The sequence below is a fragment of the Pantherophis guttatus genome, chromosome 13, assembly GCF_059756535.1.
Source record: "Pantherophis guttatus breed Tessera chromosome 13, ASM5975653v1, whole genome shotgun sequence".
In the NCBI taxonomy this organism is placed as follows: Eukaryota; Metazoa; Chordata; class Lepidosauria; order Squamata; family Colubridae; genus Pantherophis; species Pantherophis guttatus.
The window spans coordinates 4237151-4254087 of NC_142075.1; the positions used below are offsets into that span (position 1 = coordinate 4237151).

The 16937-nt window shown below is 44.3% G+C and overlaps 1 protein-coding gene across 7 annotated transcripts in view; it reads right to left on the minus strand.

The window, feature by feature from the left end:
- The window catches only part of IQCH (IQ motif containing H), a 128152-nt gene that overhangs the window by 54742 nt on the left and 56473 nt on the right, over positions 1 to 16937 (minus strand). For all 7 annotated transcript variants that reach the window (XR_015729730.1, XM_034435468.2, XM_034435466.2 and 4 more), the window contains 2 exons: positions 13334 to 13606; positions 7207 to 7398 (listed from right to left, as the gene is read on the minus strand). Coding sequence is in view for 6 of the 7 variants with exons in the window: in XM_034435468.2 (XP_034291359.2) it covers positions 7207 to 7398; positions 13334 to 13606 (465 nt within the window). In the remaining variant the exon portion in view is untranslated. The remainder of the gene's footprint in view (positions 1 to 7206; positions 7399 to 13333; positions 13607 to 16937) is intronic.

The following is a 16937-nucleotide window of genomic DNA, read 5'->3' on the forward strand; positions in this document are numbered from 1 at the left end:
AGCAATTTTCAATCTGCAATTTAACTTTTATGGGAAACTTGCTGTTCAAGTCATTTATCCTAAACTGACCTCCTTCAGTGTGATATCTAGCAATAACACTAGCAATAGCACTTGGACTTATACAGGTAGTCCTCGACTTATAATAGTTCATTCACTGACTGTTTAAAGTTACAACGGCACTGTAAAAGTGACTTATGACCAGTTTTGATCCTTAATGATCTTTGCAGCATCCCCATGGTCATGTGATCAAAATTCAAATACTTACCAACCGACTCATTTTTGTGATGGTCTCAGCGTCCTGGGGTCATGTGATCACCTTTTGCGACTTTCCGACAAGCAAACTCAATGGAGAAGCCAGATTCACTTAACAGCCATGTTATTAACTTAAGAACTGCAGTGATTCACTTAATAATTATGGCAAGAAAAGTTGTAAAATGGAGCAAAACGCACTTAGCAATGTCTCACTTAGCAGCAGAAATTTTGGGCTCAATTGTGGTCACAAGTTGAGGACTACCTGTATACTACTCCATAGCAAGTTTATGATGTCTCATTTAACAAATGTGGGTGATTTTCTTAATAACGCCAGTGGAAGTGAGGTTGAAAGCCCATCACAGTGACATGATATCTCGCTTAATGAGATATCATGGCGCAGAGTGCGGCCGCGCGGGTGGTGATGGGAGCGACGTGGCGCTCCCATGTAACACCTCTCCTGCGCGAGCTGCACTGGCTCCCAGTGGTCTTCCGAGTGCGCTTCAAGGTTTTGGTTATCACCTTTAGAGCGCTCCATGGCTTAGGACCTGGTTATTTACGAGACCGCCTGCTACCATCAATAGCCTCCCACCGACCAGTACGCTCCCATAGAGAGGGGCTCCTCCGGGTGCCGTCGGCCAAACAATGTCGACTGGCGGCCCCCAGGGGGAGAGCCTTCTCTGTGGGGGCACCTACTATCTGGAACGAGCTCCCCCCGGAGATACGGAGGATCCCGGATCTGCGTACCTTCCGTCGCGTGCTCAAGACTTTCCTATTTCATCAAGCCAGCCTGACCTAAATCTTTCCCCTTTTAAATGGAAATTTTAAATCTGGTTTTAAATTATTGGGGGTTTTAAATTTGTTCAGCCAAATTATTTAATTCGTTTTAATCTATTTTAAATTTTGTATTTATATGTTTTATTCTATGGCTGTTCACCGCCCTGAGTCCTTCGGGAGTAAGGCGGTATACAAATTCAATAAAATAAATAAATAAATAATGATCATATTATTATTTCCGCGCATTCCATCAGCCGAGGTTGCAGGGTAGGGGCGGGGGGGTAGCGGTTATTATTAACGAAGGTCTGAGACCGAGGGAGGCCACTGTTCCTCAGACGGCCGGCTGTGAATCCCTCCTTGTGAAATGGGGCCACGGGGTTCAGATGGGTTTGCTGATCACATACCTGGCTCCCTGCCATGTGGCAGCAGCCCTGCCCGAGCTACTCAGTGTCGTCGCCACGGTGGTGGTTGAGACCCCTAGGCTTATGGTCATGGGGGATTTCAACTTGCCGTCCGTTGGTGAGGCATCTGAGGTGGCTCGGGAGTTCATGGCTTCCATGACAGCCATGGACCTGACCCAGTTAATTCATGGCCCTACCCACATGGGGGGAAACACGCTGGATCTGGTTTTTGTCTCTGGACAGTGGTTGAGTGATCTCGAGATAGGGGATATAGTCACCGAGCCCTTGTCATGGCCTGATCACTCTCTCCTTCGTCTCGACCTTCGAACCGCTACACCCCGCCGCAGGGAGGCGGAGCCGGTAAGATGGTTCCGCCCCAGGCGCCTGATGGAACCGGATAGGTTCCAGATGGAGCTTGGGCCATTCCCTGAGGCTCTGGCACACGCCTCGACTGGAGACCTAGTGGCCGCCTGGGATAGGGCAGCCGCTAGAGCTCTGGATCGGGTCGTGCCTTTGCGGCCTCTGACCCGGCGCCGATCTCATTTAGCTCCTTGGTTCACTGAGGAGCTGAGGGAGTTGAAGCGCCGGAAAAGACGCCTAGAGAGTAGTTGGAGGGCCAGTCTTTCTGAATCTGACCGGACACTGGTAAGAGCTCATATGAGGAATTACCTAGTGGCGATAAAAGCAGCGAAATGTAGCTATTTTGCTGCTCTTATTGCGTCATCAGATAATCGCCCGGCCGCCCTGTTTAGGGTGACCCGCTCCCTGCTCCACCAGGAAGCGCGGGAGGACCCCTTGGAGGGTAGAGCCGAGGATTTTGTCCAATATCTGTATGACAAAATCGCTCAGATTCGGGAAGATCTGGACTCCGACTGGATAGTCTCAGGGGGAGGGACTGGGGCAGGTCTTGAGAATGTTATCTGGGATGAGTTTGATCCTGTGACCCCTGAGGACGTGGACAGGATTCTGGGTAGACTGAACGCGACCACTTGTTTATTGGACCCGTGTCCCTCCTGGTTAGTGCTGGCTTCTCGGGAGGTGACACGAGGCTGGTTCCAGGGGATTATAAATGCTTCGCTGGGTGAGGGTGTCTTTCCTGCCGCCTTGAAAGAGGCGGTGGTGAGGCCTCTCCTCAAGAAGCCTTCCCTGGACCCGGCAATGTTGGTAAATTATCGTCCGGTCTCCAACCTTCGTTTTGTGGCAAAGGTTGTTGAGAGTGTGGTTGCGCAACAGCTTCCCCAGCACCTGGATGAAACGACGTATCTGGATCCGTTCCAGTCGGGCTTCAGGCCCGGGTACAGCACGGAAACGGCATTGGTCGCGTTGGTTGATGATCTCTGGAGGGCTCGGGACAGGGGGTGCTCCTCTGTCCTGGTCCTGTTAGATCTCTCAGCGGCTTTTGATACCATCGACCATGGTATCATGCTGCACCGGTTGGAAGAGTTAGGGGTGGGAGGCACCATGTTGCGGTGGTTCTCCTCCTTTCTCTCTGACTGGTCGCAGTCCGTGTTGACAGGGGGACAGAGGTCGACCCCGAGGCCCCTCATATGTGGGGTGCCGCAAGGGTCGGTCCTCTCACCTCTCCTGTTCAACATTTATGTGAAGCCGCTGGGCGAGATCATCCGTGGTTTCGGGGTGGAGTACCATCAGTACGCTGATGACACCCAGCTGTACATCTCCACCCCGGATCACCCCAACGATGCCCTTGAAGTGATGTCCCGGTGCCTGGAGGCCGTACGGATCTGGATGGGGAGGAACAGGCTCAGGCTCAACCCATCCAAGACCGAGTGGCTGTGGTTTCCGACGTCCCGATATAGCCAGTTGACGCCATCACTGACTATTGGGGGCGAATCATTGGCCCCCATGGAGAGGGCTCGCAACTTGGGTGTCCTCCTGGATTCACGGCTGTCTTTAGAAGAGCACTTGACGGCCGTGACCGGGAGGATTTTTTATCAGGTCCGCCTGATTCGCCAGTTGCGTCCCTTTCTGGATCGGGACTCGTTACGCACGGTCACTCATGCCCTCGTCACCTCCCGCCTGGACTATTGTAATGCTCTCTACATGGGGCTCCCCTTGAGGAGCACCCGGAGGCTCCAACTGGCGCAGAGTGCAGCCGCGTGGGTGGTAATGGGAGCGACATGGCGCTCCCATGTAACACCTCTCCTGCACGAGCTGCACTGGCTCCCGGTGGTCTTCCGGGTGCGCTTCAAGGTTTTGGTTACCACCTTTAAAGCGCTCCATGGCTTAGGACCCGGGTACTTGCGGGACCGCCTACTACCACCAATAGCCTCCCACCGGCCGGTACGCTCCCATAGAGAGGGACTCCTCCGGGTGCCGTCAGGCAAACAGTGTCGACTGGCGGCCCCTAGGGGGAGAGCCTTCTCTGTGGGGGCACCTACCATCTGGAATGAGCTCCCCCCGGAGATACGGAGGATCCCGGATCTGCGTTCCTTCCGCCGTGCTGTGAAGACCTTTTTATTCCATCAAGCGGGCTTGGCCTGATCTCTTCCCTTTTTAAAATATGTAAATTTTAATCTGTTTTTAAATTATTGGGGTATTTTAATTTGTCTGGGCCAAAAAGTTTAATTTGATTTTATCGGGTTTTTAAATTTTGTGTATTTATGTATTTTATTGTTGGCTGTTCACCGCCCTGAGTCCTTCGGGAGTAGGGCGGTATACAAATCAAATAAAACCTAAACCTAAACCTATTATTATTATTATTATTATTATTATTATTATTATTATTATTATTATTATTATTATTATTATTATTATTATTATTATTATTATTAACATTTTCCAACTTGGCCACCTGTATTAAAAAAAGAAAATGTACCTTAACTTTGTTAATGCAGATATTTTATTTCTACAATTGTCCTTGGGATTGGTTTGTTGTTTTCTACTGTATGTATTTATTGCAAGGATAGATACATAAAGTTCCAACTTTATTAATTTCAGCACAGAATTATTACTGACATCAAACCCTAAGTGGCTTAAACTCTTGAAATCTGTGAATCCTCTGGATGGAAATTTATTTGCCGATTTTTTCCCCCCATTACTTTCCCGGACTATAATATGTTCTATATTTTGAATCTTTCAACCTCAACATCCCAACAGCAGAAAAAAAGACATTAGCAAAATGTGGGCAGCATCACCAAGTATTTTATGAGTTTGGAAGCTCAGGTTGCCAAATCTCACTTTAATTCTGCACCTGGACGTGTTGTTTCCATTGTCAGTTCACAGAGATCCACCAAGAACCTCAACTTAGAGACCAACGGATCCAAGCAGTGCAATTCATTTTCTGCAATTTATTTTTCCGCCATTCATTTCTATTCCATAACAGTTTTATAATATGGTTTGTTTGTTCGTTTTTCCAATTTGTGGCTGATCGTTTTTAGCACTCTCATGCACTGCACTAAAAGCTGCATTAGAATGACCCCAATTTAATTATGTTCTTCTGTCGGATTCCTTTGGTTCAATTCGGGCTAGTACCTGGGACATAAAAGAGGGTCTAGGGTGGGCTATACTCAACCTCTGATTAGTTTCTGGAAGTTCGGAATGGCCAAAATCACGGCCTGCACAAGAGGCAATAAGTAAGCAAATGAAACTACTGAGACCTTCAGAGTAGAGCAATAACAATAGAGGAAGTCTTCGGGTTACAACCATTTGTTCAGTGACTGTTTGAAGTTAAGAAGGTGCTGAACAAATGGTAGTTACAACCAGCTCTCAAAGTTCTGGCTGTGGAAGAAGCCTGCAGTCACGTGATCAAAATTTGGGCATTTGGTGACCAATCTGAACTGATTAACTGATCACAGCCTCCCCCAGTCATGTTCTCCTGTCTGTTTTAACCTTCCATGCCTACCTATCTCCCTGCCATCTTCCCATTTTTTGTCCAGCCTGGAGTTCACCACCTGCCCATTGACCCAACTGCCACCAGATATCACCTTCGTTGTCTTCTTCGTCCTGCTACTAGCCCAGGATCCAAATGCTGGCTGAGGGTGCAACCCAAGATATGTCTGGCCAGCATTTCAGGGTGGTGGAGCTTCATCTGATTCAGGGAGCTTGCCAGGCCCAGCCAGGGGAGAGGCAGCGGGATGGAGCCGGGGAAGGAGGCGGGGTGGTGGTGTGGGTGAAAGACCCCTGTCTTCCATTACTGGCACGAGGAGCGATAGCCCACAGACTGTGGACAGCATGGTGGGGTGGGATGGAGAGCAGTGGTGGCTCCTTGGGTGAAGGTGGCAGCTGTGTGAGAATCAAGGTTTGTGGTGGTGGCAGAACTGAAGGGTGCAGAGGGATAAAGGCACAGTGGGCGCTCTTTAGCTCGTCTTAGAAGCTTGTCTGGAGAACCAGCCTGTGGGCTTCAGAGAGGGAGGGAGGGGAGCCCAGTGCTTCATCTGCTTGCTTAGCCAGCTTTCCTCCTGCAAGGCATCGCAAAGGGTCAAGAGCTTCCAATGCGAGCTGGGAGGGGGGGAGAATAGGTATGGAGGGAGGAGTTGAAGCAGAGGCAGTTTGTGCAGGGCAGAGAAGCACGAGATCCTGGCCTAACCACTGCAACGGGGACTGCTGGAACTGTGGCGATCATATGATGTTTTGTTTAGCAACTGCTTCACTTAGCGATGGAAATTCTGGCCCCAAACTGAGGGTCATAACCTGAGGACTACCTCTAGACTAGAGGAAGAGAAGGATGAAATACTCCAGGAGTTGCCTATGGAGATTCTCAATCAATTGAGTCATGGGTGTCTTCAGCTGGAACTGAGCCAGCTTCTTGGATGAGAAGCGAAACGTTTTCGAAGGAAAAAACCCCAAGAAAGTGCAGCTGCCTTTTGGAAAAAGCATCTGCAGTAGGAGTTGAGCACTGGGATTCATGACTGGGATAAAATGCATGATGGGTAAATAAGAGGATACTTCTATTAAGACACAGAAGTTCAGATAAGTATTCAGGGAGTAAACAGTGCATTGTTTTAATACGTTGCATAAAGTTCTATTGTGTTTCCATAAAGCTTTTTGTCAGGTTTCGAGGTCGTCTCAAATAAATTGCATTTCAAACAAAGTCTTTGAAGAAAACTCCCATTTATTTAGCATGACATTCTAACTCCGACTGCATCGCAGCCAACACTGACTTCCAGACCCAAAACCCTCCCTTTTCGTTCCCCACTCCCCTGCACTCATTGGCCATCTTCCAAGTCACTCTACCCTTAATCTACTGCTCCAGCTCAAAGGAATTTCCCCCCTCCCATCCCATCTCCTAGGGGATATTATCTCCAGGGAAAATAAGTAGGTGAAAAGTCAAGCGTCCCTTTCCAGATGCCTCCGCTTCTCCTTATGTCAGCACTAGAGTAAATGCAGCTTGAAGTGCTGACACTTTTTGTTCTTTTCTGCCCAAAGATTTAAAAATACGGCATAGTCTATATAGACTAACAAATTTATTTTAGTAGACGCTTGCAAGAACTTCAGTATACAAGCATGAATTCTTATTCCACAAAATATTATGTCACTATGGTTTATATATTATTAATATTGGTTAAGATGCCAGAACATGAGGTCAACCTATCAACCTGATTTGTCCTTAATCAAAGCACTGTTTGAAAATAGTTACCACTGAATTCCTGATAAATTATTATATTTATCAAACTGATATCTGCTACAATTAGAAGAGGTTCTAATGGTGACTGATCCAGAACCGACAGCCTGGAAGGAGAAGAATCACCTGGACTTTCCCTTCTAGGCTTTGCTTTTTGAGATCACCTGCTCAAAATTTAGGCAATCCAAAGTGACTTACATGAGCCCATCTTTTATTCCACATCTCTGGTCCGTATCGATGATGCTCCTTCAGAATCCAAGCGTAGCACTTGAGATGCTTAGCGATGTCACAAAAGGCAGTCCCATTTCCCCCAAATTCATTATCCATCTTGAACACCCAACGTTGCACTTCTGGGTTGTCTATAATCAGCTGACTGAGGGCCTCGATCATCTGGAGGAGAAAAATGTGAAGGTTTTATTTTCCATTTTAGTCCTTCTCGTTCTGTAACTCGGTCCAGATGTTAAAACCTTATTCCAAACCTTGGTCCAGATGTTAAAACCAAGAGAGAAGGAACATAAGAGCACTAGGTACTGTATGATTAGGACCAGAACAGAATAACAGAGTTCGGAGGGACCTTGGAGGTCTTCTAGTCCAACCCCCTGCTTAAGCAGGAGACCTTATACTATTCCAGACAAGTGGCTGTCTAGTCTCTTCTTAAAAGAGATGAAGTGATGAAGCACTCACTTCTGAAGGCAAGCCGTTCCACTTGTTCTCACGGTTAGGAAATTCCTCCTTAATTCTAGGTTGCTTCTTTCCTTGATTAGTTTCCATCCATTGTTTCTTGTCCTGCCTTCAGGTGCTTTGGAGAATAGGTTGACCCCCTCTTCTTTGTGGCAGCCCCTCAAATATTGGAACCCAACTATCCTGTCACCCCTAATTCTTCTTTTCTCTAGACTGGCCATACGCAATTCCTGCAGCCGTTCCTCATACGTTTTAACCTCCAGTCCAGCCCCCGAGTCATCTTTGTTGCTCTTTTCTGCACTCTTTCTAGAGTCTTCACATCTTTTTTTTATAATATGGTGACATATTATAAAAAACCATTTGAAATGTATTATTTCAAATATTGAAACAGTACTTTTCAAACAGTAATTTCAAATAGTGAAATAATATTGACTATTTGAAATATACCGCTATCCATTTTTTTACTAGATAGAAAAATACTCCTTGTTAAGGAGATGGAAAGTATAAACTTTGGAAAGAGACTGACTTGGGAGGAATTTGTTACAGTGGCTCATATACTGGAATTTAAGGAATCTTTTATTATTTGAACAATCCACATAGAATTATTATTTATTTGCTCCAGGTCTCATTATTTGCTCCTTCTGAAAGTCCAATAAATGGGTTTTCTCTTGACGACCCCTACAGAAATGAAATGGATCAATAGAATTGTAAAGATTGCACCAATGGAAAGAATTATGAGCTATCTTTAAGTGAAAATTGAACTGTGCCTTAAATTATTGCCACCTTCCTTTGATTATTTAACACCTCTAGCCAGTATTTCATAAGGAGCTTACAGCAGGAAATGAAAATAACATGAGACAAATAGACGCAAAAGTAGAATTTCAGGGTACAGTTCAAACCAATGACAATAACATTGTGGTCAACATGTTGGGCACATCACACTGTAGTATATTATTTTTATATAACTATGATTAATAGTTCAGGGTATATATAAGTTGACCTGCCTGCATTATCTATTTTTTATCTAATGAGAGGCTCACAGCCTGTGGCCCCAGTTTCACACTTAGCACCCCCAGACTGGGACATTAGATTTTCAAGCAAAATGGCTGAATTTTGGCAATGTTTATTTATTGATTTCAGTGAGTGAGCGAGTGCAAGGGAGGGAGGGAGGGAGGGAGGGAGGAAGGAAGGAAGGAAGGAAGGAAGAGGGAGGGAGGGAGGGAGGGAGGGAAGGAAGGAAGATTTTCTGCTTCTCTGAAAATCCTCATTTTTTCGCTAATATCCTTACAAACCAAAGAGCTGTCTTCTTGGGGAGGTCTCGGGATGGTTGGTATTTATTTATTTATTTATTTATTTATTTATTTATTTATTTATTTATTTATTTATTTATTTATTTATTTGTGCGATTTACATGCCGTCCTTCTCCGGAGACTCAGGGCGGCTTACAATGCGTTAAGCAATAGCCTTCATACTTTTGTATATACCTGCTCAGTAGGGCTTTCGGCCCCCACAAGTGGTGTTCTTTTTTTTATACAAAGTCAGCTTATTGCCCCCACAATCCAGGTCCTCATTTTACCTACCTCGAAAGGATGGAAGGTTGAATCAACCTTGAGCCTGGTGAGATTTGAACTTGCAGTAATTGCAGGCAGCTGGCAGCTAAGTGCTACTTTAACAGCACTTAGTCCACTGCGCCACCAGGCTCCTAATAGTAGGTGAAGTTATAGTCCTTAAACCTGCAAAAATGCCTATGCTCATTATAGGGAAAATACTCTGGAAACTCATAAATCAGCCAAGGATATCTGACCTCATGAAATAATCAGCTGCCAGTGTAGCTATTTTCTCTGGTACTGAGTAAACAGCAGTCTTCTAAAGTATGGGAGATGCCCACTCATTACAAAGCAAGGATGGGTGAGAAGCCACACAGCCCAGGGAGCCTTCCAATACAGCCAAAGATTGGCTTTTTGAGATTTTTTTCAGACCACTGCATCAATCTCTAACACCTTTAGTATACCTAAAGATAGAACACAAGCAGGTAGAGGATTTTTTTCTAAAAACATCATTCATTGAAAACTGGAAAAGTGAATGATATAAATAAGTTTTAACCTAATTGTTCATAATTGCTACTGGTGCTCCAGAACGCTTCAGTCCTTGAAAACTAGTAAGAACCGCACATTAAAAAGCAGTGTTTTGAGGTAGGAAGGAGACCCATTCAGGTGTTTTCGTTCTGGAAAGCTCACCCTGGAGAAGTGCCCAATGATGTTCTAATGATGCAGGCTTTCCAGCAAGCACCTGTACATTGAGCCTGAATATCTGCAGGAGAGAATCCAGTTTGGCTCCCACAGATAGGATCTGGCCCCAATGGAAGCAATATGCATAGAGCTGTATACCCCAAATCTTCTGTCCTCCAGACATCCATCTTTTTCCACGCATAACTGCTGTAACTTTGGGAGCCAATGTTTTTTGCGTGACATCAGTAGAAGCTGGAAACGTACCTAGAACACGGATGGGCTGAGTGCTGAGCAAGGACTACATAGGATTACATAGGCTCTATAGGATTCAACTGCAATGAGTCATTTGATGACACGCTACCGATAGAAAAGAACATGTATAGCTCAGGGTTGAATTGGGGGGGGGTCCTTCATGCTCTCTGGAGCTTGGTGGTTTTCTTGCAGCATTTATGATGTTACCTAGTTTGATAATGAAACATTTGCAAGAAATCCACCATTCTCAGAGACCACCGACAACACCACATTGATATCTTGCTTGCTTGTAATTCTTTAGCAATTCTGTCTAATGCTGTAGAAGACTCTTAATTTTTATATGGTCAAAAGGAAACCGTCAGAATGTCCACTTCATGCCTGCATTTTGCAATTGTTCAATGCCAATCTGCCATGGTCCTGGGGAGAGGGTGGAAGGAAAGGGGAATGCTTGGGGGAAAGTGAAACTGATGCAAAGAAGCAGGCCTCTCCGAGACGAGTTCTCAAGGTCGTTTCTCTGGGAGAAGAATGCGGCTGCACCAGTGACTGTTTCAAAACCATGTCTTTTAAAACTGATTGGCGATATGTGGGGGGAGAACCAGCAAGGGGAAGTGTCTGGGAGAGAAAAAGTTATACCTAAGGATTTGGCACGTGAACCTCAGTTCTGGCTTTCCTTACGTGGTGGCTCAGTGGCTAAGACGATGAGCTTGTCCATTGAAAGGTCGGCAGTTCAGTGGTTAGAATCCCGAGTGCCGCGTAACGAGGTGAGCTCCTGTTACTTGTTCCAGCTTCTGCCAACCTAGCAGTTCGAAGGCATGTAAAAAATGCAAGTGGAAACATAGGGACCACCTTTGGTGGGAAGGGAACAGAGTTCCATGCGCCTTTGATGTTGAGTCATGCCGGCCACATGACCACCAAGATGTCTTCGGACAGTGCTGGCTCTTCGGCTTTGAAACGGAGATGAGCACCGCCCCCTAGAGTTGGGAATGACTAGCACATATGTGCGAGGAGAACTTTACCTTTAATCCACTTGACCTTTAGTAAACTATACCTTTATCAACAAATGAAATCAAGGATCGTACTTGCCTAAAGGTTCAAGTTAAGGCAGGGCTGACAGGTACATGAACTATTTTTAGTTTTGATTTCATTGACAAAACCTATATTCCACAGCACTCCATTCCATCTCCATGTATAAGATTGTACATATTGTTCCTAAAATTGGGTCAATTTAGAACTGGAAATGCTTTCCATTTCCTCCTCCAGAATCTAATTCAAAACATACACTCTCTATGAAGAATAAGCTGCGGTCCTAGATTGGTCTTCACAGTCTCAAATGGTCCCCTATAAAACGGAGAAGTATATTGAGGGACAAAAAGCCTTAACAATTTAGGTAGCTGTAAAATTGGCAAATTGCTTCAATAATTATGTAAATGAGTTCCTGTATGCAGATGTATTTGCAGGATAATTCAAGTCCACTGTTTGGGAACTTTATTATGAAAAAAATGTATTGTGGATTATTGTTGAGATCCTTATTAAGATTATTAACAATGAGCAATTGTTATTGCAGTTACTTGGAGAAAAATATATCATTAACTTCAACTAAACTTACTTCCAAGCAAACTGTGAGAATTTTAAAATGGATGGACTTCAACTCCCAGAAATCTCCAGCTAGCATGGCTGCCTGTGGAATTCTGGGAATTGAAGCCCACTCATTTTAAAGCTGCCAATGTTGAGAAGCACTGTTGTAAGGTCTCAAAATGGGGCCCTCAGATGGAGCTTGGAGAAGATTTTGTTGGCCCTCTCATAAAGCCACGGCAATGGTGAATGCAGCAAATCAAGAGTGCCCATCATCAGAAGGAGGCAAACTATATCCAGGGCTGCAGTCTGCTGGCATTTTTATTTTCAGAGATTATCTCTGTACTTTGCGTGGAACCAAGTAGGCTCTCTTAGTGGAAAGATGCTTGAGGTTGGTGCTCTGCACTGCAGAATCCTTGTTGCCCAAATCAAGGAATCAAGGAAATCAAGGAAAGAGCACCTGGGCATTACACCAATGCCTTGAATAAAAAAATATGGTTGAACAAAGGTTTGCACTTCAACCCTCTGGCAAAGGAACCCATAGCTTCCTGTAATGGTATGTGGGAATGACCTTGGGAGACCGGGGTGAGGGGAGATGCTGCCTTGGGAACGGTCAGATAAGTGAAGGCATAGCCTGCAGCTGCACAATGGGTGGAGAAAGAGGGTCAGAAGGGACCCTCCCGAAATTCTTGGGCTGTAAAAGAGACAGTGGAAGGTTTGTACTTTCCAACTTTCAAGACTGACGACAGCCTTCCCGAGCAGACTAGAAAGGAAACACCGCCAGATAAACTAATTCTACTTTATTGTAAGGCTACATTAACAGAATTGGGCAACGAATGAAGGCAAATGTAGGTGTCCCTGGATAATGTTGCAGGATCCAATCTGGATCACATTCATTCCCTGAGGATGGGCTCCAGCATGAGTCTGAAAGTTTGGAAGACTAAACCTCTGGTCCCGGTGACCGACCCAGATTGGATCTTGCACAATTGTGCAAGTCTGAAAGTACAAATCTTCTCCTTGACAGCCCCAAAACTAGGGAGGGTCCCTTCTGAACCTTTTTCTCTGCCCATTATACAGCTGAGGGCTCTATCTTCTCTTATCTGATTGTTCCCCTAGGCCAGGGGTCAGCAACCCGTGGCTCTGGAGCCACATGTGGCTCTTTCATCCCTCTGCTGCGGCCCCCTGTCGCCGGTTGGCTCCACAATTGATAGGGCTTTTAGTTAGGACCCATAGAGGAAAAAATGACACCTCACTAGGAGGAGACTCTGTGGTGGGGGAACCGGACTTTGGGCTGGCTCCGGAATTAAACGGGGCTTCCAGTTAGGACCTTTGTGGCTCTTTGAGTGTTTAAGGTTGCCGACCCCTGCCCTAGGGGTCTCTCTCCCAAGGTCATTGCCATATACCATAACGCTCCCTTACTGACCATTTAGGAACTGAGTTCCGGGGCTGAATCAATTATGGACCTCAGTCCTCTGATACTTTGGCAGCAGAAGTTGAGCTCTATCCAAGTAAGAATGGAAGGGAAAGAAATGGCGCCTCCTAATAGTCTCAGCTCAGATTTCCTGACCTGCCCAATCCGTGGCCAGTCTTACCTGATGCCTGCTATAGATGTCATATTGCCCGGGAGGCACCGGAACACCTGCAGCATCAAAGACTCTTTTGTTTCCGGACTTGGTGCTGTAAAGATGAGCCACTTCTGGATCAGAACCGAGAATGGGCAAGTCTAGCACATCGGCCACTTCCAGGTCATCTTGGTTCAGAAGGCCTCCCACGATATAGGCTTCCTTGCCTTGGACCAGGTTTCTGACCCTTTTAAGGATCTTAGGGCTGTATTTCAAGAAGGAGGCCAGGGACATGGGGCGGTTCTGGAGGAGGAAGACATTAGTCTCGTTAAGAAGTGCGCTTTCTCTTCCTTCCACCGAGCTAATTTATAATGTTGAGTGCAATAAATACATTATTAATAGCAGGCTGGGTTATGACCTATCCTGTAGCGTAGCAGTTTAAATTGATAAAAGCTGTTGGGGTGAGGTTCCATAATCACTCACATCTTTAGTGTGTCGGAAATGGGCTCGCTGGGAATAAAACTAATTACTACACATCTGTATTTATTTGATCCATGCGGAATTCTCCTTCTGTCACTCGGAAGAGAAGCTTGCAGCCCTCGGATAACAGTGATTCATCTCAACACTTCTGGCACCGTTTGATTCTACCACGTCAGGGGGAAAAAATCAATACCAAAAAAATAAAATAAAAATGAAGAATGCACACCAAGCCGTCCGAGTTTGTATTTCAGCCCACCAAAATCAGTATTTTAAACGGCTCTTTCAGCAAATGATTTCATTTACAAAACACCTTTTACGTGCCATATTCTTTTCCAGAGGATAAACAGTTTCATTAGCTACAAACCCTTCCTACAACAGTCATTCAGGTCAAAAAGGTTTGTTTAAAAGATTAGAAGACAAAAGTTTGGAATGTGTCACAAATTCTATTTTCGGTGCATCTCCACAACATATAGACTGTATATCAGAAAACTGGTTGTTCGCAAACATAAATTGTGCTGGAATATTCATCTGGGATCTGTGATTGCCTGAAACTCTCTCTTAATGATACTCTCAGTAGCAAGCCTATTTTGTCTTTATAATCTGTAAAATGGCCTGCTTATAAAGCGTGCCTAAAATAGGAGAGGAATAAACGAAAAATATGTAGAAATGGATAAAAGCATAAACCTGTGCAGGGATCTGGCAACAGCATAAACAAGTAAGACCAGCTGTGTACCTAACCAATTGGTAATATTTAGAGCACATTCTTCTAGAGACCTGTATTGTGTTGTGTTGTTGTATTGTATTAAATTGCATTGCATGTAAAGCCACTATAAATCCGCCCCTTTAATTATAGTGATAGATTAGAAAAAGCTTAACACCATCATATGCTAAAATCTAAATATCTGCATGGGATCTAAAACTCCAGAGCCCTGATGCTTTTTCAAAGATACAGACACCCTCTTATGTCATCTCATCCTCCTGCTTCTGAAAGTCCCCAAAGAGTGCCAAAGAATGACCAAGGGAGCTCAGGCCCTCTCTGTCTGTGTAAGCCGCCTAAAGTAGCCCCAGAGCGAGATAGGTAGCAAATAAATTTAACAAATAAATCATAAATGAATGAATGAATACAGACCCAGAGATGTCCTCCAAGAAATCTGAGCTTATTTTGTTTGCAATCCTCTCATGTTGCATTTTATACTGACCGAGCTCTGATGTTATGTTTGCATACAGGTAGTCCTCAGCTTACGACCACAATGTTGCTAAGTGAGATGTTTGTTAAGTGAGTTTTGCCACCTTTTACGACCTTTCTTGCCACAGTTGTTAAGTGAATCACTGCAGATGTTAAGTTAGCAACATGGTTGTTAAGTGAATCTGGCTTCCCCATCGACTTTGCTTGTCAGAAGTTCACCCAAGCGGGGATCACATGATCCCGGGACACTGCGGCCGTCATACATGCGAGTCCGTTCCCAAGCATATGAATTCTGATCATGTGACCAAGGAGATGCTATAGCAATCATAAGTGTAAAAAATGATCATAAGTCACTTTTTTCAGTGCTGTCGTAACTTTGAATGGTCACTAAATGAACTGTTGTAAGTCGAGGACTAACTGTACATGACTATTAATGCCCGTTTCTCATCACATTTGCAGTTCTAACTTTAATTCCAGGGTTTAGCTTTCTTTGATAAAGAATTCATTGTCTGTTCACCCAAGTTACTGAAAATGCACTCTTTATGCCCCACGCACCCGTGCATCCTGGCCTATGTTTATTTTCATTTTTTTTTTTTAACAGATGAAAATAAATTTATTTAACAAAATTAAGAAATTTAGATTGGGGAATTATATATACGTACAATATTTCATTTGCAAAAAGCATTTTAAAAATACAGCAACTTGTGACATTATGATAAGCAAACAAGTTAAGCATGTACCAGATGACATGACAAATAGATACAGCGTTGGCTTCAAATCACAATGTTTGTCAACAGTTTCTCATCAAAGTGGTGATATATTAAATGTGATTTTGTAAAATTCAACCCTTTCAACATTTTCATTAATGACATTGATATGGAAGGAATATTTAATGGAGTTACAGATCACAAAGACATTAGAGAAGCGGAATGAAAAGTCTTCTAATTTCTTCTTTTTTTTCATTTATTTTCATTTCTAATGGTCAGTAACAAACTTACTGCTTACATAACAGACAACACAAACGGGCAACACAAAGCTAATAAACTGTATTCAGCAATCCAGATGTTCTGAGCCACAATTTTCCTCTTTCTTCTGGCCAAAAAGAGGCTTGTATCACAAGTCATATATTTAACAATGTCTGTATAAAAACAATGAATCGGCTAAACTATACAAACAAGCTTGTAACAGCACAAAATTTAAGAGCTGGCAGATATGCCTGTTGTGATAGTGCAACACAAACAGAGTTCTTGTAGAGAACAGCATCATAATTTTATAGTTTTAATAATGACCCAGAAATCTTCTTCCAGTGAAAAGGATTTATATTTCATGCACAGAAATGAATAAGCAACCTTGGGATACAGGCAAGATCCCCAACTTCAACAGTGTTTATGGGATTTGCCTAGGACCCCCATTTATTGCATTGCAGCGGGATCAAAAGAATCTAGGGGACCAGAGAACCCTTCCTTTAGAGCAGATATATTATTTTTTATTTTTATCTCACCTTACTGATTTTTATAAATAGCTCAAGGGAGCGAATGTGTCTAATACTCCTTCCTTCTATTCCTCCCACAACAACCAGCCTGTGAGATGGGGACTGATAGGCTGGGGAATCAAATCTGTCTAGACGGTTCAAAACTACGACTAATCCAGCACCCCTCAATTAAAAACAGAAAGTAATTCAAGGGCACGGAGTGGAAAGTCATAAATTGGTGTCAGCGTCTCAGCACTGACATAGAAAAGGGAGGATGAAGCCTGAACTTTTGCCTGCTAAATCCCTTTGAAGATTCGGTCTCCTCGGAGATGAGGAGGGGGAAAAAATTCCTGTGAACTGACGGAAAAGGAATCAGGAGAGTGACTTGGAAGATAGCCAACAAGAAGCAGAGAATTGGGGATTGGAAAGGGAGGGATTGGGGGGCAAAGGTCAGTATTGACCGCGAAGAGTCAGGATCAGGTTGCTGCGCTCGAATA